Source organism: Bipolaris maydis (assembly GCF_028858645.1).
Source record: "Bipolaris maydis strain C4 unplaced genomic scaffold PSV08scaffold_14, whole genome shotgun sequence".
Taxonomy (NCBI): Eukaryota; Fungi; Ascomycota; class Dothideomycetes; order Pleosporales; family Pleosporaceae; genus Bipolaris; species Bipolaris maydis.
In genome coordinates this window covers 1,067,363-1,093,663 of record NW_027093870.1, presented here as the reverse complement: position 1 = coordinate 1,093,663, position 26,301 = coordinate 1,067,363, and the positions used below count along the sequence as shown (strand labels likewise).

The 26,301-nt window shown below is 32.0% G+C and overlaps 5 protein-coding genes and 1 non-coding gene across 6 annotated transcripts; 2 read left to right on the top strand and 4 right to left on the bottom strand.

Annotated features, from left to right (window-relative positions):
- Nucleotides 1-3,644: 3,644 nt before the first annotated feature.
- PSV08DRAFT_t60 lies at nt 3,645-3,731 on the top strand. Its single transcript has one exon. It is a non-coding gene; the product is annotated as a tRNA-OTHER (tRNA).
- Nucleotides 3,732-12,492: 8,761 nt separating this feature from the next.
- PSV08DRAFT_380737 (general substrate transporter) lies at nt 12,493-14,486 on the bottom strand. The gene is made up of 5 exons (XM_014225336.2): nt 14,068-14,486; nt 13,803-14,021; nt 13,501-13,749; nt 13,016-13,453; nt 12,493-12,969 (listed from the first exon to the last, which is right to left on the bottom strand). Exons 1-5 carry the CDS (start codon nt 14,462-14,464, stop codon nt 12,719-12,721), a joined length of 1,554 nt encoding a protein of 517 aa, XP_014080811.1. The 5' UTR covers nt 14,465-14,486; the 3' UTR covers nt 12,493-12,718.
- A 4,135-nt stretch (nt 14,487-18,621) lies between these two features.
- On the bottom strand, nt 18,622-20,047 carry PSV08DRAFT_355678 (O-methyltransferase-domain-containing protein; the record flags this gene model as incomplete). The annotated part of the gene is made up of 2 exons (XM_014225335.1): nt 18,622-19,146; nt 19,196-20,047. 2 exons carry the CDS (start codon nt 20,045-20,047, stop codon nt 18,622-18,624), a joined length of 1,377 nt encoding a protein of 458 aa, XP_014080810.1.
- Nucleotides 20,048-21,271: 1,224 nt separating this feature from the next.
- Nucleotides 21,272-22,311, bottom strand: PSV08DRAFT_15150 (uncharacterized protein). Its single transcript, XM_014225334.2, has 2 exons — nt 21,943-22,311; nt 21,272-21,892 (listed from the first exon to the last, which is right to left on the bottom strand). Exons 1-2 carry the CDS (start codon nt 22,267-22,269, stop codon nt 21,329-21,331), a joined length of 891 nt encoding a protein of 296 aa, XP_014080809.2. The 5' UTR covers nt 22,270-22,311; the 3' UTR covers nt 21,272-21,328.
- Nucleotides 22,312-23,651: 1,340 nt separating this feature from the next.
- Nucleotides 23,652-24,122, bottom strand: PSV08DRAFT_355676 (FMN-dependent dehydrogenase; the record flags this gene model as incomplete). Its single annotated transcript, XM_014225333.2, has 1 exon — nt 23,652-24,122. The coding sequence occupies one exon, from the start codon at nt 24,120-24,122 to the stop codon at nt 23,652-23,654; it is 471 nt and encodes a 156-aa protein (XP_014080808.2).
- Nucleotides 24,123-24,915: 793 nt separating this feature from the next.
- On the top strand, nt 24,916-26,289 carry PSV08DRAFT_187970 (pyridoxal phosphate-dependent transferase; the record flags this gene model as incomplete). The annotated part of the gene is made up of 4 exons (XM_014225332.1): nt 24,916-25,063; nt 25,112-25,356; nt 25,410-26,111; nt 26,170-26,289. The coding sequence occupies 4 exons, from the start codon at nt 24,916-24,918 to the stop codon at nt 26,287-26,289; spliced, it is 1,215 nt and encodes a 404-aa protein (XP_014080807.1).
- Nucleotides 26,290-26,301: the final 12 nt, after the last annotated feature.

Here is a 26,301-nt window from a genome sequence, read left to right as displayed (position 1 = left end):
GGTAAGATAAATTAAGTATAAGGCCTTTCTTAATAAGATATATAAAGAAGTTATAGAGAAGGAATTTAAAAAAGTAAAAGAGGCACTTAGACTTAAAAACTTTAAGTAAAATAAACTACTACTAATAAATTAGTAGGTTAAAGAGGTAGAGGTACTACGCTACCTAAGAAACTAATAATACTAAATTTATAGAAATACTAAGTACTAAGCTAATAATTATAATATTAAAGAATAAATTATAGTTATAAAACCTTATATAAAGAAAATTACTTATAGAGCTATTAGAAATTACTTAGATTTAAGAAATTTAATAATAAGAAAACGCCTTAGATAATTAAAGACTAAATAGAGTAATATAAGCGCCTATATTAATTTAACTATCTAAAATAGTATAAATATTACTTAAAGAAGTAAGAAGAAACTAAGAATAATGAGAATAATTACTACTATATTAATTTATAGTATAATAAGTATTAAGTATAGTATTACTAGATATACTAAAAAAAAGAAAAGAAAGCTTATAAGAAGCTATACTAGATTAATTATATAACTAATTACTAGTTTTATAGAGAATAATAATAGAATACTTAAAAGGTAGATAACTACTACTATAGTATAATATCTACTAAAAAAATATAATATAAAGAACTATAGAATATATAGAGCTATAAGACTAAGAGTTATAGTAACTAAGGTACTTAGATAGAGTTAAGAAAGGTCTAATAAAGAAAAGAGCTATAAATAACTCTTATAGACATATTATAAAAAGAGATATACCTTCTACTAATAATAGTTTAAAAATACTTAAAGAGTAAATAATTATCTTTATAGCACTTTAATAGTAAATATTTATAAAATAGATAAATACTTAATTTATAAAATAAAAAAGCTAGAGCTAATAAAAAAGGTTATAAAGAAAGATATACTATACTAAAATACCTATTAGAGTTTCTATTATAATAATTAGTATATAATATACAATTCTACTAAGAATAGTAAAGGCTACTTTCTTAAAAAGAGAAAAAGTAAGTAAATAAAAAACTAGGATACTACTAAAGATAGAGTTATACTAGTAAAGGTAGTCTTAAAATAACTTTTAAGAAAGTATATAAACTAGAAGTATAGAATTTATAGCTATAAGCTATAGTACTTATAAATAAATATAAAGTAATAGTACTTATAAATAGTAGAGCTATATAAACTAATATCTTACTCTAAGTAGTAAAGAAGAATAATATACTCTATTAGACTAAGAAAGTGCTAATATAAGTTGTATTAGCTAATAATAGTTCTATAATATATAGAAATAGCTATATTTAACTTAAGAATAAGGTAGTATTATTATACTTAGCTAGTTAAGAAAGCTAAATAAAGATTAGTATTATAAATCTTAGTAAGACTAAGATAATAATTAGCTATAACTAGTAATTATAGTATAACTCTACTATTAACTAGTAAAAGAAATTAATATATAGCTAAGAACCTATATATAAGGTTACTAGTATATAATAAGAAATACGCTAAAGAGATTAATATATAAACTTAGATAGAAGATTTAATATTATTTTACTATATAAGATTATAAGAATTTATATAAAGAACCTTTAGAGAGTATAAGTTATATAGATATAGTAGATCGCGACTATAAAGAAAGGATTAGTACTATAGTTAGTAATTTTAATAGAATATTAAATAGATAAGTTTAAGAAACTATTTAAGGAAAATAAAGTAATAGACTTAGTAGAATACTAAGATTAAGATTATAAGATTATCTTAGAAGAGAGAGTAAAGTTAAGCTTAGAAGAAATATACTCTATAGCGCCTAAGTATAATACTAAGCTATATAATTACTTCTAGAAGAACTTAAAAAAGAAATTTATCTAATTAGATCTAGGCTTAATAGCCTTACTTATATTATTTATAAAGAAGCTTAATAGAAAGTAGTAGCTATATATTAACTATAGGAGGTTAAATAGCGTTACTTAGAAGAATTAATATCTTTTACTACTAATTATAGAGCTTATAGATTAACTTTAAGAAGCTAAGTAGTTTATAAAATTTAATATTTAAAAAGAATTTTACTATATTAAGATTAAGAAAAGTTATAAGTAGATAATAGAGTTTAAGATGAAATATAAACTCTTTAAGTAAATAGTTATACTATTTAAGTTAATAAATACGCTAGTAACTTTTTAATTAGTTATTAATAACGCACTCTATAAATACCTAAGAATTATTATTACTATATATCTAGATAACATACTAGTATACTCTAGTAGTATATATAAAGAATATATTAAGTATATTAAGAAGATTTTATAAAAGCTTAAGAAATATAAACTATACTTTTAACTAAGTAAGTATAAGTTTTATATATAAGAAATAAAATTTCTTAAATTTATTATCTTAACTAAAGAAGTAAAAATAAACCTAAAAAAGATATAGACTATATAAGAATAGCTAATACATAATATAGTTAAAAATATTTAATTTTCTTTAGAATCTATAAACTATTATTAAAATTTTATTAAAAATTACTTAAAGATTATAGTACCCCTTATAAAGATAATAAAGAAGGAAATAAGTTTTAAATAGAAATAAAAATAATAGAAGGCTTTTAATTAAATTAAGTAGATATTTTAAAGGTACTAGTACTTAAGGTATATAACTCTTAAAAATCTACTAAAGTTAAGACTAACGCGTCTAACTATATACTTAAAGCTATATTATTATAATAGTATATAGATAAAAAATAGAGACTAATATTCTACTATGTATAGAAGTTCTTAAAAGTAGAACTTAATTATAATATTTATAATAAGGAACTACTTAGAGTAGTTAACGCTTTTAAATAATAAGAAGTATACTTATTAGGACTCTCTAATATAATTAAGGTTTTTACTAATTACTAAAACTTAATAAGTTTTATAAAAATAAAGAAACTTAACTAATAATAAGTATAATAAGTAGAGATACTAGTTTAGTTTAACTTTAAGATTACCTATAGAGCTAGAGCGCTTAATAAAGTAGTAAATACTTTTAGTTAATAAAGTAACTTATAAGAAGAAGGTTATAAGAAACCTTATAAAGTAATACTAAGGTAGATACTTAATAGTAGCTTAAGATATAATTAGCTAAAACTAGCTAAGATAGTAACTATAGTAGTTTATTAAGTTATAATACTTTAATAATAGTAGTAAGAGAAAGCTAATAGCTAGTAGTTTAAGCCTAAGAGCTCTAATAGACTATTATAAAATAAATAAGAGTACTAATATATAGTTTTAAAGAATTAAATATATATACCTCTATATATAAAATTAGATCTTATTAAAGAACTATATAAGTTTTCTAAGTATAAATATATAGGAATTAAAGAAATAGTTAAATTACTATTAAAAGTATTTACTATACTATATATACATATAAAAGTATAAGAAATACTAAGTAACTATTTAGTATATTACTAGAATAAGCCTAAGAGATATAAGCTTTATAGCTTATTATAACTCTTATAGCTACTATCTAGACTATAAATAAGTATAATAATAGACTTTATAGTAAAGCTCCTAAGATTATTAAAACTAGGATTAGCTTAATTTTATAATATAATACTAGTAATTATAAACTAACTAACTAAAGTAGTAGGGGGGATAGCGCAGTGGTGAAGCGCCTGGAAAGCCTCTGCTGTCTCACGTCAGCAGAGCTCGAAGGTTCGATTCCTTCTCTCCTCGAAACCATATTAGTATGGTCCACCCACATGAGAGAGTGACTCATTGAAAACTACCCATTCGACCTGAGAGGAAGACTCATTAAAAGTGAAAGACCTAAGAGAGCTACTCACTAAAACTACTAGGCTACGAGTCTCACCTCGATTTAGATAACCCCCTCCCCCACCTACTCAATTTGTATCTAGATTAAATCTAGCCTACTTAGATACTTGCAGGCTCAACCTGCACGTCTTATATAGCCTACCGGCTGAGAAAGGACGTTAATCTACAATAATAATAATAATAATAATAATAACTAAAGTAGTAAAGTTTATACTAATAGAAGAGTTTATTATAGTAGAGAAATACGCGTATAAAGTCTAGAAGGTATTAGTATTAAAGTATAAGATATTTAAAGAATTTATTATAAATAGAGATAAGCTATTTATATTCTTATATTAGATAATATTTCTAATAAAATTAGTTATAAAAAAGAAGCTTTTAATAAGCTTTTACCTAGAAATAAATAGCTAAATAGAATAAATAAATTAGATATTAGAGTAGTATCTATAAATATACGTTAATAAGTTATAGAATAACTAAGTTAAGTACTTACTAGTAGCGTAACTAGCTTATAATAGTATAAAATCTATAATAATAAGGTAGTTACTATACTATATAAACTATAGATTGAAGCTAGTAGCTTATTAAAATCTAAAAAATATTAAAAGTATTACTAATAATATAAATAAGAAAGTACGCCGTTTATAAGAATTATATAAAGAACTAAGTAAGTATATTACTTAAAGGAACCTTATAATATTTAAAGTAGTAAATAAGCTAAGGATTAAGAGACTAACCTTTAAGAAAAAAGATAAAGTTTTTCTATTAAAATAGAACTTAAAAACTAAAAAACTGTATAAGAAACTAGATAATATCTAAGTAGAACTATTTAAAATCTTAGAGAAAATAGAGCTAGTAAACTATAAACTATAGCTACTACTAAGTATAAAAATATACTTTATATTTTATAAAAAGCTTTTAGAACTAGCACTCTAAAACGCTAAATTAATTAAAGATATTAAACTAAAGAATAATAAGTATATAGTTAAAGTAGTTAAAAACTTATACAAAATTTGTTATTAGTAGAAATACTTATTTAAGTAGTAAGAATAGCTAAATAGCTAGAATACTTAGGAACTAGAAGAAAATTTAATAAACTATAAGAAATTAATATAAGCGTATAATTAGTAGTACTTAAAGAAGAGAGGACTAGGTCCTTTAAGAAAAAGAAGTAATTAAGAGATAAAGAATTAAAAGAGTTAGCTTATAACTAGCCTAGATTAGCTATTAGTCTAAATAGTAATAATATAATAATAAGAAGGTCTATACTAGAAGTAGAGTTCTTCTTAACCTACTCTTTCGCGTAATCTTAAAGATTTAAGATAGTAAGATCTTAATTAGTAAATTCTTACTCTTACGCTTTAGCCTTTAGAAGTTCTAACTTACTTTAAGCTAGCTAAGCTTTTAACTATATAACTTCTAGATACTTTATACACTTTTTAGCCTAAACCTTCTCTTACTTATTTTTAAATATAAAAAGACTATATAATATAGTAATAGAAACATAACTAGTATAATACTTAGTAGTAGTATCTATAAAATAATAAAGATTCTTCTTCTTATAACGCTTATAATAGAAAGTTATTTTATTTCTTTACTCTTTTATATAGTTAGTATAAGCGTAGCGCTTATAAGTTAAACTTTAAGTATAAACATAGTAAGAGAATAAAATATTAAGTATAGTTAGAAAGGTATAAGGGAAAATAAGTATATAATATAATAGGCGTACTAAGACCTTATATATAGCTAGCGCTTTAATATATAGTATAAAAAAACGTTAACTTAAAGTATTAAGATAATAGCTCTAAGAGAGGAGGTAATATTATAAGTAATAAGTAAAAGAATTTACTCTTTAAGTATAATTATAGTTAGTTAATAAACTACTTAGAATCTTAATAGAAAAGATAGATATTATAGGGCTAAGTTACATAATATACTATTATACTAAGATAGTACTATGAGTAATAGTAGGACCTATATATAATAGTAGCTATTAGAAGTAAAGATAACTATTAGTAATAGTAGGTTAATATTTTAATAGTAGAACTAGAAGTAATAAGGATATAAAGATAAATAGATTTTATTATTTACTCTTATTATAATTAACTTAAATTATACTTTCTTACTAGTTACTTAACTTTATAAGATAAATACTTATTAGTCTATTTAAAATAGATTAGGAATTATTAACTTATAATTACTTTCTATCTAAGTACACCTACTTTACTAAATTACTAGATAAATACCTTATAGCGCTCTTTATACTATCTCGCTTACCCTAATCTAAATTAAGCTTAGAGAAGTATTAGTACTAAACTCTATATAATACTAGCGTTACTTATAATTAAGCTCTAAAACTTTTTATATAAACTATCTAGCTAAAGTCTTTTATAATTATTATTTTCTATAAAGTATTATTTACTATATTATACTTAATTCTTAGCTTTATTATACTAAATATACTTATATAGAGTAGAAGTATATAAATAGATCTTAAAAGTTATAAGTTTATACTTATAAAGAGTATTAAAAGAAAGTTAATAATAATAAAAAGTTATTAGCTAAAGTTATTTCGTAGCTATTATAAAATAAGAAGATATTAAAGTAAGTTAAAGAGTATACGTATAAGAAGGCGTTATATCTTATATTGAAAATAGAAGAGATAAGAGAAACTAAGATAGTAGATAATAGTAATTATTTAGTAGTATTAATTAGTACTATATTTTCTTCTATAATATAGGTAATATTAGAGAGATTAGATAAGTTTATTATAACCTTAGGCGTCGCGAGCTTAAGTTCTATTTAAAGTACGTAGTATAGTTTTCTTGAATATATATTATATTATTTTTTATCTTATTAGTAACTTATCTATTCACTTAGTAAGTAGTTAAATAAGTTCTTTTTTTTAATAAGTATATATAGCATTTTATTCTATTTTTCTTCTAGAATAGAACCTATTTAGAGAATATACTAAATAGATTCTATTCTAGCTTTTACTAGATACCTAGTTTAATTTCTACTATTATTATTATTAATATTTCTAGATTTTTTATTTATAGTTAGATAGGTTACATTCTAGTTCTTATATATTCTTACTATTATAGTATTCTAACTATTTAACTAGGTATTTAGTTATATTTCTTTTAATTTAGTATAAGATAATTCTTTTAACTTTAAATTCATCTTCTTTTTTAAGTTTATAATAGAATATCTTTTATAGTAGTATGTTAACGTCTATTAGTTCTAATAGTTATATATAGAATCTTAAATATATCTTTATATTAGCTAGTAAGTTAAATATATAAGTAACTAGTCTATTTTACTTTAAAGCTAAAAATAGTCTAAGTAGAATATAGTTTAGTCTCTTACTTAAATAGTAAGTATAAAAGTTCTTTACAAGTAGATATACTCTATTCCTCTTCTTTAGCTAAAGTACTATTTTTCTTTTCTTATTCTAATAGAAAATACTTTAGCATTAGGCTTATTTAAGTAATTTTATCGTTCTCTATAGATTCTCTTAAGTTATTTAGCTATTTTAATAGCTACTTCTATTTTTAAACTTAGATATATTTTAGTAAAAAGATTTTAATATTATCTATAGTTAGTAGAAAACTGTATTTTACTTATTACTTCTAATATTTTATTATTATATACTATCTATACTATAGATAGTAGTTATATATAATTAGTTTACTAATATTTATTATAAACTCTAAGATATATCAATATTATTTAATTTAATCATTCTCTCTATTTATTTTTTTTTAAATTGTAAGCTATTAATAGCTTTCTCTTAGTTTTAATTACTATAAGTAGTATTATCTCAAAGTTAAATATAAATAGTTTATCCTTATTACTATAAAGAAAGTATTATAGGGAGGATATAATACTTTCTTTATTAAAATAAAGAATAGCTTATATAAGTATTTTATAAGAATAAGATTATGTAATATATTACTAATAAATTAATAACGTAATTGGTTACTAATGAATATAGATAATTAAGTAGTAATAGCTTAGTAATTAAGTTAGTAAGTGCTTAGCGATTAGACTTATAATTACTAATTAATAAAGATAATCATAGGTATAAGAACATATAATTGTAGCTAAGTAACAATATAACTATAGAACTTAAACTTCTTTTATAGAAAGCTTATAGACTAAAACTTTCAATTTCGTCTAATATAATAAAAACTTAATATAAGTAGTAGTTATCTACTATTAACTACTTCTACTAATAAAATAATAAGTAGTTAACTACTGTTAATAGCTAACTTACCGGTAGTTAGCTACTACTAATTAGCTATTAAGTAGTTAACTACTACTACTAGCTTATTTATTAGTAGTTACTAACTACTAATTAACTATCTAGTAGTTAATTAGCTGTTAACCCCTCTTAATAACTTAGTTTATTAGTAGTTAACTACTACTAATAATATAACTATTAGCAATCTAGCGTTAATACTAAGAAATTAGTAGTTAACTTCTACTAATTAATTTCTTAGTAGTTATCTTTTGTTAATAATAAGGTTATTAGTAGTTTACTACTGTTAAGTAAGGTTAACGGTAGTTAAGAAGAGTTATTAAGTAGCTTATTAGTAATTAATAATAAGCTTAAAACAGCTAGTAAGAAATAGCTTGAAAATAATCAATAATAAATAAGTTATAGAAGTAATTACTAAGTTATTTATATAACGCTATACCTATTATAGCTATTATAATAAATAAAATAATAGAAAAATTATTCTATAACTTACAAAGTATACCTTTAGCGTACTATAAGATTTATCTAGCTTCTCTCTTATTTAAGTAGTAAGTTGGGTAGTATTTATATATATATAGTCTATAGTATACTTATATAGTTTCTATTCTTTATATTATACTAGTACTATATAAGTTTATAGAAGTTATTTTATTTTTATATCTTCTATACTTATATTATCTCTTAGAGTATAAGTCTCTATTCTAACTTTATAATATTAGCTATAATATATATATATATTAGTAATTACTAAGTTATCTTAGTCCTATAAAAGTTAATATCTAATTTTATATACTATAGTATATTATATTTATTAAGTAGTATTTTATTATTATTATAGGCCTTATTAAGTTATCTAAGTAATATAGATAGTACGTTAATCTATTTATTTACTTCTACTAGAATATCTCTTAGATAAGTCTTAAGTAAGTTTAGTATTATACTATCTTACCTCTTTATATAGAGTATTAATAGTCTATTCTCTTCTTAAAATTATACTATCTTCTTATATTTAGATATAAGAGGTTATTATTTCTTATTTAGTATTTTATATTTCTTATTACTAACTAGTTTAGCTTTAAATATATTCTTAAACATAGTTAAAGTTAGGTTATCTAATCTACTAATAACTTCTATATTATTTAAGTAATAATTAATCTCTAGTTAAGTAATAATATTTTATAATTTTTTATTATCTAGCTCTAACTTATAGTATAGGATATTAAGCTATTATTTAACCTTATTCTTACTTATATAGTTATATACTATATAGTCTTTTTTACTATATATATAGTAATTAATTTTCTTCTTATTATTTATATCCTTTTTTTAGTAAGGCTTACTAGATCTCTTTTCTTAGTAAATATTATTAAGGTATATAAGTTTATATCTATTTATTATATATATACTAAGTATTATAAACTAATAGCTTCTTTATTATCTCTAATTAGGCTATAAATATTAGTAGTACTATTATATTAGCTAATTATTCTTATTATTATAATTACGCATTCTCTAGTTTAATAGTTATTCTTTTAATAGAAACTTATATAGCTTATTATTAATTTAAATAGCTACTATTATAAGTTTATTAAGAGTAATAGTATAAGCTCTACTTCTTATAAGTTCTTTATATACTATTAGGTTAAGTTCTTATTAGTATATATATATAAGAGTATTATTACTCTATTTTATATTTATTATATATTACTAGAATTAAGTTTTATAATTAGTAATAGACTTAGTCTAGTATAGAGTCTAAATCTTTTATTCTATAATTAGAGATTTTTTAAAAAGTAAAAAGTTTTATTATATCTTAGCTTTAAAAGTATTCTAGTCTTTAACTAAGTTAGTATTTTTACTATTACAAATAAATTTATCTATATATTATTTAATAATAGAGTTATACTATTTCTCTATATTATCTTAGTAGTAACTAGTAGCTAAGATAACTTTATCTTTTTTATTAATCTTATTACTAGCTAAGTAGAAGTAATAGTTAATCTAGAGAAGCTAGGCTTTAAGTTTATTATAGTTACTATAGTAAATATTAGGCTTATAGGCCTTAGCTATAGTTCCTTTAGTTTAGAAAGTAGTTAAAGTATTTATGATAATATTACTTATTATAAGAGTATTTAAAGTATTAAGAGTATAGCTTAAGTAGAAGTAATATAAGACCTTTAGTATTAAGCTTCTTATTAGTTAGTTTGTATAAATAGAGTAGTAAAGTATAATATAGTAGATAGTAATATATAAGTAAAATAACTCTCTATATTATACTTATACTTAAAACTTTAGTTAAATATATTAAGCTATAAAGACTTAATATATATACTATATACTAGAGCTTTATATAATATACTTAGTTACTTAGTACTACTAAGAAGTACTAATTACTAAGTAACTTATAGGTTACTATATAAAGTGCTTAGTCACTTAGTAGTACTAAGATATACTAATTACTAAGTAGGTTATATAACTATAGTATAGTTACGTAAGATTACAGCGTAGTGCATCCTTTAAATTCTTATAACTAATTACTAGTAAGTAGTTTTCTTTATTACTAATTATAGACTATAATAAGCTCTTTATAGATACTATTAGATAGATAGTTATAGAAGGCTATTATAGGTTTAATAGATATAGATAACTTAATTAGCACTAAATAGCTTTAAAATAATAAAAGCCGCGTGAGAAAGTTTAATATAGTAGTAATAGGAGGTTTAATAAGCTTATACTATCAATAAGATATATCTTAAGTTTTAATAGATTTATACCTTTAATAAGATATAATATAGTAATTATATAGGTATATAAGCGCCTTACGTAGTATATTCTTATTATAATTATAGTTTATTATCTTATTATAACTATAGTTTATAATTCTACTACTTTTATTAGAACTATAGTTTACTAGGCTACTATCTTTGTTATAACTATATTTTAGTTTTTATATCTAATAGAGATTTATCTATTTATTATATACTTATAAAGAGACTTTAGTAGTAATACTAACTTATTTTTTAGAGTTTAATAGAGTCTTATAAAGATCTACTTAAATTCTTTTATTGCGTACTTTAGCTATAAAGTTAATTTTATAACACCTAATTTAAGTAGGTTAGAGTAAAGCCTATTATTCTTTTTTAAGAAAATTTATTTAATACGCTATATAGTAAATAGAGTGAAAAATATTAAGTAAGAGTCTTTTATTATATACCTTAACTATATAATTATTTTTTTAAATACTTTATTCTAGTAGTTTAAAATATTATTTATTAGTATTATCTAAAATAAGTAGTCTAATAAACTTTATAGTAAGTAGAGAGAGATAATTTATATAATTAATTCTTCTATTAAAGGCTATATTTAAATATACTAGTAGAAATATTAAAGAATTTAATTTAATTTTAATAAATTTTTTTTAATATAAATATAATACTAAAAATAAAGAAAGTTCTTTAATAAGAATATAAGTTACTATAGTATATTATAAAAGTTATCTTATAGATTAATATACATTTATAAATATAGTAAACTATTTTAATAAGTAATACCTCTTAGTAAGGTAGTAATTTTATAAACTTTAATATTTTTTTCTTTTTATTATAATACTTACTAGCTAAGTTAGAAGAAGTAGTAACTTATTCTACTAATAACCTAGAGATAAAAGTCTCTACCTTTTATCTATTTTATAACATACATAAAAGTAACCTTTTATAAAATTAGCTAAAGAAATATATAAAATATTAAAATAGTATTTTAGAAGAGAAAATATTTAACTTATCCTTTTAAAGTAGCGTTATAAGATTTACTCTACTTATTACTTCTTCCTATTTACTAGCTATTCTACTACTATTTATATTAGTTAACTTAGATTCTAAAAGAATTCTTTTTATAGTATTTTATATAATCTATAGTATACTAGATAGCTATTACTAATTAATAGTATAAAAGCTCTTAGTAATAGGTTAATTTATAAGTCTTAGTTAAAGTTTAAGTACTTTAATTCTATTAGAGATATCTAGACTAAAAGATACGTGTTATTATTAAGGTTATTTTTATAGTTAAGGTAATAGGCCTCTATAGAGCATAGATAATTTTACTAAAACCCTACTATAGTAGCTGTTAGGCCTAAGTAACTATTTAATAAAGAGCTATAAGACCACTATAGTAGCTATACACTACAGCTATCTACTCGCGTGCACGCCAGCGCCATATAGCGCGCCGTTCGCGGAGCTTAGCCTAACGTAAGACGCGATCTACCCTTTCTATAGCTTTATTAGTACTAGCTAGAATTAGATAAAAAGTATATTAATCAACAGGATAGCTTAAAGCTTACACGCGGGTTAACAGCCTCTATATATACGTATGGCGATCATACTACGCAGCTATAGAAACCTGTTAAAGTACAGACGACCTTCCATAAAGAGCAATATATACGCTACTTTATTGTACAAAAGCCAGAGCAGCCAGAGACAGGCCAAGCGGGCTAGGCAAGCCAGCAGCGGCAGCAGGAGGAGCAGAAGGGCTATAAGCGACGCCTATCCTACCGTATCGCTACCAAACTGCTATTTCCGATACTTATACAATAGCATCTCTGACGATCAATGTGAATGAAAAGAGCATGTCAGTTTGTGGATGGAATAGACCGACGCCGGGCTTCCTCAACGTGCTCAGCCTTGTCGACCTTGGATTCAATGACACTGGACATTCCAGCATCCGGGGGAAGCTCCCGTGCGATGCGCACGACCTGGAGAGCATTATCAGACCTCAAGAAGAATTCATCGATATCTTCAAGTCCACGGTTTTTGGTCTCAGGACAGAAGAAGTAAACGAAAACGAAGCATAGAGTGCTTGTGCACATGTAGCAAAGATAGTCTATTCTGAATTAGTACTGAGCACATGATATCAGGACTTCACTTACATTTCCAACCGATTTTTCTGAATCCAACAGGTGTGACTTCCGCGATCAAAAAATTGAATAGCCAGTTCGTTGCCGCCGACATTGCTGTGATCTTATGTCGAATTCTCAATGGCGCAATCTCTGCAGAATACATGAATGGGATCAAGAACAATCCGATGGGAAAGAAAGCCAAAGCCGAGAAATCGAACAGGAGCGTTGCACCAGCGATACTTTTACTAGTGTGTGAATACTTGGTGAGTGCAGCTTGGCCAGCTTGAGAAATTGCCATGCCAGCAGCTCCGATCAGCAGCAGCTTCCGACGTCCGAGCCGGTCGATCAACAGGACAGCCAATGCCGCCATACAGAATTGCCAGATCTGCAGACATCCTGAGATGACGCGCGAAGTTGTGCCGCTGTACCCCAAGATCTGTTGGAAAATCTCATTCGAGTAGAAAGTGACTGTCAATGTTAGATATGCAGCATGGTAGATCACAATTTGAACCTACTGATATTGACACCTGTCATTTGAGCGAGCATATTAATGCAAATTGCAATCAATGTACGACTCAAGTGTCGATTTGGTGTTCGAGCGAAAGGATTGCTAGAAGCTCCGACATGTTCCTGGGTGATGGAATCTCTGATAACTTCCACTTCTTGTTGGAGTAACGTCGAGTCTTCGGGCAGTCCATTGAGGCGGGACAATGATTTGAGCGCGGCTTCGTAGTTCTCGTTCTTGATGTACCAACGAGGCGATTCTGCTCGTGGTCAGTACAGAGATTACTTCGGACCCTCGATCTGGAATACCCACCCGGTAGCATGAATATAAGTGAAGCGACACCTAGTGCGAATACGGCCTGGAATGCAATTGGGAACCTCCAATTCGCAGAGTTGTTCTTCAGAAAGAAGAAGCCAAAGTCTAACCAGACCGCAAGCGCTACGCCACCAATCGCGAACATGCCTTCAAGCATTACCATCTTGCCTCTGCTGTGAGCATTCGAACATTCAGTGACCCACATGGGGACCGTTGCTAAGCAATTTTCAGCGGAGTGACAAACAGGTTTTTCTTAACTTACCTGTAAAAGCGCCCACTCCAAGACCAGTAATGATTCGTGCGGCAATGAGCTGTCCGAGACTGAAGGATGAAGCCTGGATTGTGACGCCAACCAAGACGAAGCATGATGCGCCAAAGATGGTCTTGCGTCTACCTAGTATGTCGCCGATAAAAAAACATGACAGAGCACCGAGTGCACAGCCAACTTCATAGATTGCAACAGCTGTGCCTTGTACGAGCGAACGTTCGATCGACTTGTTGTTCGTGGTATTGATTTGAGGGAAAGTCTTCTCCCAAGTTCGCAAGCTCAACAGTCCGTTGATGACAGCTTGGTCATATCCCTGTAACAAAAAGGCAAGGGCGCCGACCGCTGCAACAAGGAGGTGGAGTCTTGGACCTTGGAGCTTGATACCTGCCATGACTGCAAGTTTTTGGAAATCGAATGGCGAGGTGTGTATCTCGAGAGGCTACACACGTATTTAACCCCGCACCAGGTTGTAGCTAGAGAATCCACTAGCTTTACTGTGATATCAGGCAATAGTAGTGTAGGTGGGCCGCTAGCAGGGGAAGAGAGCCAGTGCGTGGTAACTCTCAGGCAGCTTTCTTGTTCCAAACGAGAAGGCTAGTTACAGCCTATCTATGTTGCCGAGAAGCTGTGTATACTATTTATTACAATTATTACGTACATTAACAGAGCAACCCACCTACCCTGCTGTTGCCTGATAATATAATAGGACTAGTATAGTTAGTGATCTATATTATACATAGTTCTAGAGATCCTAATAGTTTTTAGAAGCGAAGTCGCGCTTCCTAATATGCGAGGCTCTTCTCCGCGGATGGACGTTGTCCCATGGTACGCTAAGTCGCACAAGGCTGGGACATAATTGTTCTCATTGAGGGTCTGGCACGTCAAGCCTGCAGAATTTCCTTACGGAAGTTGTCCAAGTATTAAAAAGATCGCTAGTAAGCTTGAACAGGGATTAAGCTTCTGCTGACGCGGCGGCCTAGAAGAACGCGCGGCTCGGAAGAGCGCGGCACTGTGGGTCGTAAGTTTGCGAGACTAACGATCTCTACCATATAGTTTTTAGAGTTTAAATAGCAGAGAGATTATAGTATTTTATAAATATGCGATAATAAATTAGGTGTTACGCGAATAAACGATTTAAAAAGGGGAGGTAGGCAGATCTTAAGAAATTAGCATAAGATGGTAAATAGCTATAGGAACGTCTTGCAGACTTGCATTTCCTATACTTATACCTACTTATATATTTCCTATATTATATCTTATTTACGATATAAATTATTAGATCTTATTTTTAAATCTTATTAATAGTATAAATCTATTTAAACTTAACCTCTTATTACTACTATATTAAACCTTCTCATATAGCTTTTGTTATTTTTAAAATATATAGTAATAATAAAATTCTTTAAATATCTTAACTTTGTTATAGTTTTCAATAACTATTTATTTAATAATATCTTAAAGAAAATGTATAGATAAATAAAAGAAAGATTTTATAAATTAAAAGCTATTAGAACCCTCTACTAGTATAATTAAGATATAAGAGATTTTGTAAATTAGTAAGTAAAAACTTATAAGTTACTTAAATACTTATAATATCTATTTAATATATTTTAATACTATAGTTATAAACTTAAAAATAGGCTAGTAAATAGGTACCCCCTACCCGCGGGTTGTGTAGGGGTTGGGTTAGGTCGCACGGGCCTTAGGTCGGTGTTAGGTTGAGTTATTGATTATATAAGACCTAACCTAACACTAACCTAAGCCCTAGTAACCTACTACTAATACTAACCTATAGCCTATATAACCTAACCTAACTCTATATAACCTGCGGGTAGAGGGTATAAAACTATATTAATAAGTTATAATAAAAGAATTTAATTAGCTATTATAGTAACCTACTACTAATACTAACTTAAGTCTTAGTAAAAAGTTAGGTTAGTGTTAGTTTTAGGTTACTAAGACTTAGGTTAGTGTTAGGTTAGGTTACTAAGACCTAGGTTAGTGTTAGTAGTAGGTTGCTAAGACTTAGGTTAGTGTTAGTAGTGGGTTGCTGCTTATATAAGACTCTACACCGACACCTACCTAGGTCTTAGCAACCTAACACTAACATAGCCTCTACCTATTTACTACCGTATTTTAAATAGTAAAGTATAAATATTATATAGTTACTATATAAAAATATTAATAATATTAATAATATTAATTATATTAAATAAGTATTAAATACTAAATATATTATTATATAATAGAATAAGGTTTTAGAAAGGTTTTAGTTTAATAAGAGTAAAGTATAAGAAGCTATAGTACTCTAGTTTTATAGTAATACACTAAGTATTTAATAAACTAAAGATAAATATAATAGTAATATAAACTTTATACTAATTAACTTTTATAAACGCGTAATAATATTAAAAAGTATATTACTATAAAAGTTGTAATAAGTAGATCTAAAAGTAGACACGCGTAGTTTTTAATTTAAATTTTTATATAACTAGTCTTAATAGATTCTAAAATTTTATTTTAAAGATAAGTTTCTAAAAAGCTAGAGCTTAAATATACTATAATTCTTTATATTTTACTTTTACTTAACTAAAATCTTCTTAAAAACTATCTTTAATTATAATTTAGATAGATAGCCTTTTAAGTCTCTTTAATATATATAATATTATAATATAGCTACTATTTAGTATTTATTTTTTATCTATTCTTAGTTAATATTTATAAAATTTTAATTTAGTTAGTTGAAATAATAATAATTTTACTTATTAATAAGTATATACTAACTAATTTAATAGATTCTTTATACCTTAATTATACTAATAGAGTTTATACTAGCTTTTTATTTATAGAATCTTTATTTTATTTATATATATTTTTTACTATAAATACTTTAAAATTAATAAATATAAAAAGATAATATAAGTTAACTAAATATATAGAACCTAATTAATATAAAAAATATTAGAAATATTATAATTTATAAGAGAAAGTTTAATATAGTAGTAATTAGAGATTAAGTTTTATTTTAGTATTAACTAGTTAAACTAACTAGGATAACGTAATCTAAGATTTTATAATCCGTTCGATCCTTTAATCTATCTAGTTAAGATTAAGTTAATCTTATCTAATTAGATAAAGTGAGTGGTAGATAAGATAGTATAACTAAGTACTAAACTAGATTAGCCTAAGGCTAAGAAGTATATATTCTAAGCTATCTGCTAATCTAGATTAGTAGCTTGTTTCGTCTATTATCTTAATAGATTCTATTTATTTAACATTTATTCAGCTGTAATAAGCTTAAAAAAATTTATATCTTTAATTAAATATAATATAGTAATTATATAGGTATAGAAGTACTTTATAGAATAGATACTTATTATAACTATAGTTTATTATTTTTCAATAACTATAGTTTATTATTTTTCAATAACTATAGTTTATTATTTTTTAATAACTATAGTTTATTATTTTCTAATAACTATAGTTTACTATACTACTATATTTATTATTATAAAATCTTAATTATTATAATTTAATAGAGATCTATATATTTAATACATCCTTATTAAGAGGCGTATTCTAGTAGTAATACTAACCTATCTATTAAAGTTTAACAAAGTGTTATAAAGATTCACTTAAATTCTTTTATTTTTGTACTTTAACTATAAAGTTAATTTTTTAATATTTAATTATACTAGGTTAGAGTATAGTCTACTATTCTTTTTTAAGACAACTAATCTAATACGCTATATAGTAAATAAAAAGAAAAACTTTAAGTAATATTATATAGTGTAATATCAGAGTTAATTAGCTATAGCTAAGTTAAAATGTTTTTATTAGAGAGAATTTAAGATTTTTAGAAGTATTAGAGATATAAGCTTACTAGCTAATCTCTAATAGAATTAAAGTACTTAACTTTTATCTAAGACTTAAGAATTAACCTATTACTAGAAGCTATTATACTAATATTTAGCAATAACTATCTATTACACTATAAGTTTTATAAGCTACTACTAAGAAGATTCTTTTAAAACCTAAGTTAACTAATATAAATAGTAGTAGAATAGCTAGTAAATAGAAAAAGTAAAGAGTAGAGTAAATCCTATTAAGCTACTTTAAGAAGATAATTTAACTCTTCTCTCTCTCTTAGTAATATCTTTATCTCTTATTTATCTCTTTAGCTAGAACCTTTAATAAGCTACTTCTAAGTCTATTACTAGATAAGTAGAAGGTAGAGACCTCTACCTCTAAGCTACTAGGAGAATAAGTAGCTACTTCCACTACCTTTAGCAGAAGCTCGCATTCTAATAACTCTAACTTCTACTTATAGCCCGTGCGACCTAACCCTAACATATACCCGCGGCCCGTGCGACCACTACCTAACCTCTACCTAACACTGTGGTAGGGTATACCCGTTTACCAGTCTACTACTACATTTAGTGCGGGTGTTGCATTAGCTGACCTGTAGCATGCACTGACCACATCTAGCACAAAGAATCCCGATCGTATCTGGCAACAAAATTGCGAAACGTCAATGAGAAACTCTCTTTATTCTAAGCCTATCCACACAGCCTCAAGTACACATATAAAGGTCAGTGGATTAGCATCGACCCTCGTTACTTTGTAACGCTCATCAGCTGCCTTGAATATCTCTTTCCATGCCTCTACCGGCCTTTCCTTTACGTTGAACAAGGCCATCATCCTCAAATCTGTAGCTGTCCCGAAACCCTGAATACTCCTCGGTAATTGTTCTTCTGTTGGGGCTTGCTTTCCGACATAGTCAATAAATATGATGCGTGCACCAGGATGTAGTGCGGGAACCAAAGAGCGGAGGATCTTGACAGATTCTCCGTCAGGCCAGTCGTGTAGAATCCATTTGACCATGTATATGTCAGCCTTGACTGGCTGTGGCTCAAAAAAATTATGTGTCCGAAAAGAGACACGATCCCGAAGGTCCTTAGGAAACTCTTTCTCAAAGACGGGAGCAACTTCATGGAGATCTTGAACGATAATCTTCAGGTTGGGAAAGCTTCGTGCAAGAATCTGGTCATCGTGTCCTGCTGAGCCACCGAGCTGTGAACGTTGTCAGTATCGGGAATACTTGGAAGGGAATCATGCTCACATCAACCACCGTGACCTCTCCTGCGCCAGCCCAATCTATGGCATTCAACATAATGTCCTCCGTGGAGAATACATCTTTGATGAATGCCATAAACTTGACAAAGTTCCTCTGCCGCCACCCCTTGCTCATTTTCTGGTACCCAATATCACCCTCAGTCAATCCATCGTTTTCGATGAAATCCCAAGAGTTTTTGAAGTCTCCCCAAATACCACCAGAGTGGCACAACCTGAATGCCGTTTCATTAATATCCTTTGTACTCTCGGTCTTGCCTTGGGAATATCTTCTCAAAGCTTCGGGTAAGATAAACATTGGTGGACCCGTCTCATTAAGGACAATTTGTACAAGCGCCATAAGCCTGGAATCTCGTACAAATGCGGCGCTGCGCGAGGTGTGTCTTACTCTCGTAGCTGTAGGAGATGGCTTGATAAAAAATCGCATAGTAACAGCGTGATCGATGATCCTTGAGACAACATCTAAGGGTAACTGGGTATGCTTGGCAATATCTTCGAATGTAGCTTCGCCGTCTATCGGCACTGCATTCCAAAAATCGAAGTGGTTCAAGACGTTTAGACACGACGCATCGGGGATTGCCATGTGAACATAATTGAAGACGGAATCAAGAGGACCTTGACTGAGAATCCAAAGATCCTTCATTGTGTCTTCGAGGAGTTGTCGAGTGTAAAAGAAGTCGGGTGGACATTTCTCGTATTTGATAGGTGAGTCGGCTTCGAGCGTGACAGGTTTGATATTTTCTGCCTCGAGTTGCTTCATCTGATCTGCAAGATCTTTGATTTTATCAGCAAGACTGTTCAGCGTCGCCACCTCTCGCTTCTTGTCTTGAATAGAACCCATGTTGAGTAAGGTCAGTTTAGTCAAAACGTGATGTAGGTAAGGATGATAAAGAATGAATACCAGGATGTACGGATAATGCACACACTTTTATATTGAGATCATCGGTCCTAAGGTGGCGGTGATCGGGGCATCCACATGGCTTAGCAGATAAAAACGTCATGACAGATATAGAAGGAGGTTAGGGAGGAGTGTGGGTGGCCAAGACTTTAGGTGAAGCCAGTGTAGGTAGGTTTATGTCTGAATATAACCTATGTTGGCATTTCAACCAGTTACAAGCCCTACCTAAGCACCTACCCCTACTCTCACAACCAGTGACCTCACCCTACCTCCACTCAAAGTATTGGCAACCCTTCTTGTTGACGGCAAACCCCGGCGGCTTGAATCCCTGGAGCGATTCATAGTTCAGATATGGCCACGGTGATCTAGTGCTGGTTTGGGCATGAACAAGGCTGGAAGCCAACGACGCGATGAGGAAACTTTGAAACCGAAAGTTAGAGAGTTTTTGGAATTAAAATCACAGATGTACAGGACACACGAGTCTTCGTCACGGAAGTCCTCATACATCCAGTGTGCACATCGCTGGTATAAACAGTGTGCCCCTTAGGAGTGGGGCTTTGGATGGAGGCAACAACGCACAAAAGTTTTCATGCCTTTTCCTCACCTATTCTCAATGCGAGTATCATGCCACAATATGCAAGTTTCAGGCCATTGGTAAAATGTCTGCGGCGTCGCTCCACCGCAGTGGATCATATTATCAATCTTATCTTATCAGATGATGATCAATCCGACATTGGGTATCGCGGAGATCCCTCGGCGGCCTTGGCAATAATAATCAGATCATGATTTTTGCGCCTTTAAAAGCGTGGTCGGAAAGCTGGATGGATCGGGTAGATGATCAGTAAACACGAGAACCCGCCAGGATTATGCCACAGGTACGGGTTGGGTACAGTTGTGAAAAAGATGATAGCAACCGTGAAACTCAGCACGCGGCCGTGAACAATTCCAAAGACTTACAGAGATCAATTAACTTGTTTCTTCCCGCATTAGTTAACAAGCCTTACTTTAGATATATTAATACCAAAAAAGTTATTCATAAGTCATACCCGTAATGACATGGGATTTATGTTGCAAGTTACTCAAGACACATAATGACGTATCACGTGAGGAAACATTAGTTAACGGTAATCAATATCTGTGTCATTTGGATAGACTTTAACTTCGTACTTTTAGGAGTGTCTATTTGTTTAGTTGAAATATCAAGTGATAGGTTTGTGCCTAAGGTTACGGCACTCGCGTACCTTGGTGTACATTATGACTTCTGGCCTCTAACTCCTGAGGGACATTGATTGCCGCTAGTTCTGCATCTTCACTTGGGCCCAACTCTCCATATCCATGATTCGACCACAGCTCATGTAAATGAACACCTAACTGTTGCTTTTCGGCCTGTGATACATCCGCATGCAGCGTGCTTCCGTCTGAAGGTCTGTCTTTTCCCCTGATGGACTTTGTCGACCTGGTTATCAGCCATGCGATTGCAGTCACCATGATTCCAAAGATTGCTATACCAACCCCAATACCAGCTTTTTCGCCTGTACTAAGACCACCTGATGAGATGTCTCCCTTGAAGGCAGAAGATGAGGTAGGTGTCAAGGCTGACGATGTTGTTGTTGAGGAAGCGGGTGTCAATGACGAAAAGGGCATCGCTGAGGAAAGAGTCGATGTCGAACCCACGGTTGCTGCGATTTCGAAAATACTGCTCTTATTATTACAACAGGTCTTCTCTCCACAGCACCAGGTTTTCCCTCCGCAGTTGTGAACGCCCACATTGCCCCATTTGTCGGCGTACTATAATGTCTAATTAGCGACATCCTGACGCGGAGTAGTGGGCAGAATACTTCTGGTTTGTTACAAACGTCTCCAAGACAGTACGGGCTGTTCCACAGTGGGTCTGTACAGCCCTGTCTTGACCAAACTTGCTCACCCTCGTTGTTCCCGTCGAATGCCGCATAGTTCTGACAAAGGCCATTTTCCATGCACACATCATCTGCGATGCCGACGTCTCCGGCGCCGCTATGGTTCGTCATGCAGCATGCGGAATATTTTGTGGTGTTGTTACATGGTTGGAAAGCAGCGTTGAGAAGAGTAGTGCCATTACGGCTGTAACAGTAACCGGCTGCGCTGGCGATCTGTGATATGACTAGAAGGAGATAGAGAAACATCATTAAGTGTAAGAACGCTCAGCCGGCACTGAAGGGACCCTGGGCTGTAATGTAGATTGCCTGGAGCAGGCGGGGATGAGAGTGGCGTGTTCGAAGGATTTCTTCCGGTTGCAAGTGTGCCTCAGCCTTGCACCTAGCGACTTGTTCAAAGTCCTTCATTGGCCGAGATAACAAACCGTGCATATGGAGGTATAAATACATAGCAGTAGATCAGGATGACTAGATTCGCCAAGCTACTGTCGTTTCATGTAGGCGCGCGGAACACAGTGAACCGTGTTTTTACATACACGTGAACCAATTGAGAACAGGATGTAAGCGCCGGCTCTAACTTCTTCCCTGGGGCGGTTACTGCTACACAAAAGAGGCTACTGTAGGTGGTCCTGGCTTGCAACTCGCCCCTGAGGTTTTCGACTTCACTCTAGCTCTATCAGCGAAAAGTAGCCATCATTGTCAACATAAAGAAGTGTCGCATATTTCAGTGTTGTTCCCATGAAAACGGTGCTCTGTTGTTAAAGCCGACAGGCTCTTCAGTCGTGCGAGCATCGATTTCCGCCAAGCATTCATGGCGAGCAAAAGCGACACATCGAAGAGAAAGAAGCCCTATGCGACCAGAAATTGCTGGTGGATAAAGGCCTTGAGAAGACGTCGTGTGGATGGAAGAGTTGAAGGCAGTCATAGAGGTGCTTCGCGAGGAAGTTTCTTACACGGGTTTAGGTCCATGCAGCAACAGGCAGCGGGCAGCGGCTCAGCCTCACCTGGAGAGAGGCAACAAGAATCCGGACCTCTCTGCTTTCCAACAAAGCAGTTCGACCAATTTCCTGCGATCTGTATTCCCCAGTGATTGCTGCTATTCTTCACTTTTCACGGAGCTGGTCTTGCTGTTAGCAACTGTTTTTTTTTTAACAATGCTGTAAAATGCTTCGAATACACGCATATTAGTCCCGCCTTTAGCATCGATTTTGGATCTGCTTACTCAATTTAGGTATTGCGTAAATGTGACCTTCGCTTTGAGGCGGGTCTGTTAGATAAGGCGGTGACATCAGCTTCGCTCATAGCATCCGGATAGTTTCAGGACCACTGAATGACGCCACTGCAGCCGAAAGATTGCAGTTGGAGATAAACGTCCTCTTCTCAGATGGGGGGGTTACTTCCAAGCAATGCAAAAGCGGCATTTGTGCATTTGATGAAACCCCTGCAATTCTCGATGTAGCCACGGAGATAAAGTCTCTAGGACAGACGTTAGCCGTGAAGATACTCATGGCTGGGCGGGATTGCTGTGGAAAATGCCGTGTCGTGATGCTGGCACTGTCGCAAGTTTTCGATTATCCCACGGCTGTATATGAATCTGTTGAAGGTATTCATCTCCAGTCAATGTTCTTTAATTCTTAGATCGTGTGAGCAACAATGAACTTATGAACGGCGCCGGCTTTCCGGTTCGAAGTGTTGTACAATATAAGATGTTTGGGCAGCTCAAGGGGATGTTGCCTCTGGTGCAGTCGATTGTCGAGCACCAGCGTATCGATTGTCAAAACCAAAGCTTCGAAGCCTCCCCTTTTTGCCCGCTGAACAAAGGCTGCTGCAGTACCACGGGGCCCCAGAAAGTAGAGCTGGAACCAGGGTCTGGGGTGATTATCATCACGAGGCGGCAAGGAGTGCATGACATCCTCCAAAAAGGTAGTCGCATTCGAAGAAAGCGTGAAATTAGTACCCATGTCGAAACTGGCGGCGGACGAATCCAATTCTCCTCCGCTGCTGGCAAGTCGTTGATACGCGCTGGGCACAAGCGCTATCAGGATGTTGTAACGTTTATCGAAGATGGTTGTTGTCATGTCTATGACAGAAACTTTTCTGAGCATCCTTGGTTGCAGCAGCTATCTTGTCACGAAAGTGTAAGTAAGTTGATATTCTTGAGCTATGATCAATTTCATCTCACTTTTTGTAAATGTCTTCATTTCAAGAGACGGTCCAATTATCGTGTGCTCCAGTTTCCAGGTATTCCCAAACATCATCCGGGAGTTTGAGGTTGGCAATCTCTTCCATGTCTGCGAGCGTGTATGCTGTACGGCCATGCGTTGTTGACATAGTGGTAGCCGAAATGTCCAAATTGTCCGAAAAACATTGTCTTCATGTACGGTTGACAATGAAATTTGTATCGCAACATGGCTATATACCAGAAGTTGTTCATGTCACGTATATGATCATCGTATGGGTTATAAACTACAGAGGTCTCGAGAGCTCGCCAGCGGTCAGCTGTTGGTAATAAGCTCCGCCCGCGCCTTCGCTGCAATCAGTTTCCATCGATGCGGTCGCTTGGCTTCTTCGGAGCTCTGAAGATCTCAAATGGATACCTTTCCTTGTTTGGCTCCGAGAGCTCGGACCGTGGCCGATGTAGAGCAAGGAACTGCGATCAACCTGTAGAGAGGCAGTGTCACAAGGGCAGTGCTTACTCAGTAGTCTCTCGAAGCGGTCGCTGGCACCGATACACCCTGGGCGCTACGTAGGTATCTGCTAGTGATACTTACGGACAGGAGAGTGGGCCCGTCTTGGACATTCAAGTAGAAATGCCTCTCTAGGAAATGGTTCCCTCTTCGTCTCAATTTGTAAATTCGCAATCAAGTTGTCAAGCTCAGCCAGCTGTACAACGCCATTATGTCACTTCACACCAGCACACATGCCATAGCCGACGAGGAGAGGTACTCGGCTCACAACTATGTGCCCCTCTCTGTTATTTTTGCTCGTGCCCGGGGTGTCAACGTTTGGAATCCCGAAGATAAGCACTACTGCGACCCCCTGTCAGGTTACAGTGTGGTAAACCAAGGCCATTGCCACCCCTAACTCGTCAAAGTTCTTGCTGAACAGGCTGGACGATTGACCCTCAGTTCTCGTGGCTTCTACAACGATGTCTTTCCGCAGTGGGCAAAACTAGTCAACAGAGTCTTTGGTCATGACATGGTTCTCTCAACGTGTACTGGAGCCGAAGCAGTCGAGACTGCAATTAAGATCACCCGCAAGCGGGCATACAAGGTCAAGGGTGTTGCACAGGATGAAGCATATATCTTTGGTGCATCTCAGAACTTTCACGGACGGACGGTAGGTACCACGGCTCGTAGAGAATCTTTAGTATACTAAGTCTGCAACTACAGATGACCGCGATTACTCTCTCGGTAGATCCTCTGTCAAGAACAAAGTACGGCCCCCACGTGCCCAGAGTTGGTGCATGCAACCCGACGACTGGCCAAGCGATCCAGTACAACAACACCAATGACCTTAGGGATGCTTTTGAAGAATACAGTCACCAGACCGCGGCGTTCATCTGTGGGCCCATACAAAGAGAAGCGGGAGTTGTCGTCCCCGACGATGAATATCTGGTCCAGGTGTCAGCTCTCTGCAAGAAACACAACGTCCCTTTTATCTGTGACGAAATCCACACGGGTACAGGACGTACTGACAGAATGCTATGTCATCAATGGACAGGTATCAAACCAGATCTGGTGACCGTAGGCAAGGCTCTTTCAGGAGGCATGTATCCAGTCAACTGCATCCTTGGTGATACCGAGGTCATGTCGGTGATCAAGCCCGAAACCCATGGATCCACCTTCGGAGGCAACCCTCTAGGCTGCGCTGTATCCATCCGTGCCCTTGAGCTCATCGAGGAGGAGGAACTCATAACAAAAGCCGGCCATTTGGGACAAATTCTCAGGGAGGGTCTGCAGGCGATGGACACAGACGCTTTCCGCATCATCCGTGGCAAGGGCCTGCTTAATGCCGTGCTCATCGATGACAACAAGACCAACGGTTGGACTGCCTGGGACTTGTGTCTGGCTATGAGAGACAGAGATCTTCTGGTAGGTGTCATTCATTGCTACAAGGTGTTATTGAACCATCAACTGACTTCAGTAATAGGCTAAACCTGCGAAGGGCGATACGATCCGTTTCGCGCCACCATTAGTCATTACCGAGACTGAACTTCGCAAGGATCTTGCAATTATCAGAGAGAGCATCAAAGCGCTAAGCTCAGGGTAATCCTCGAGGATC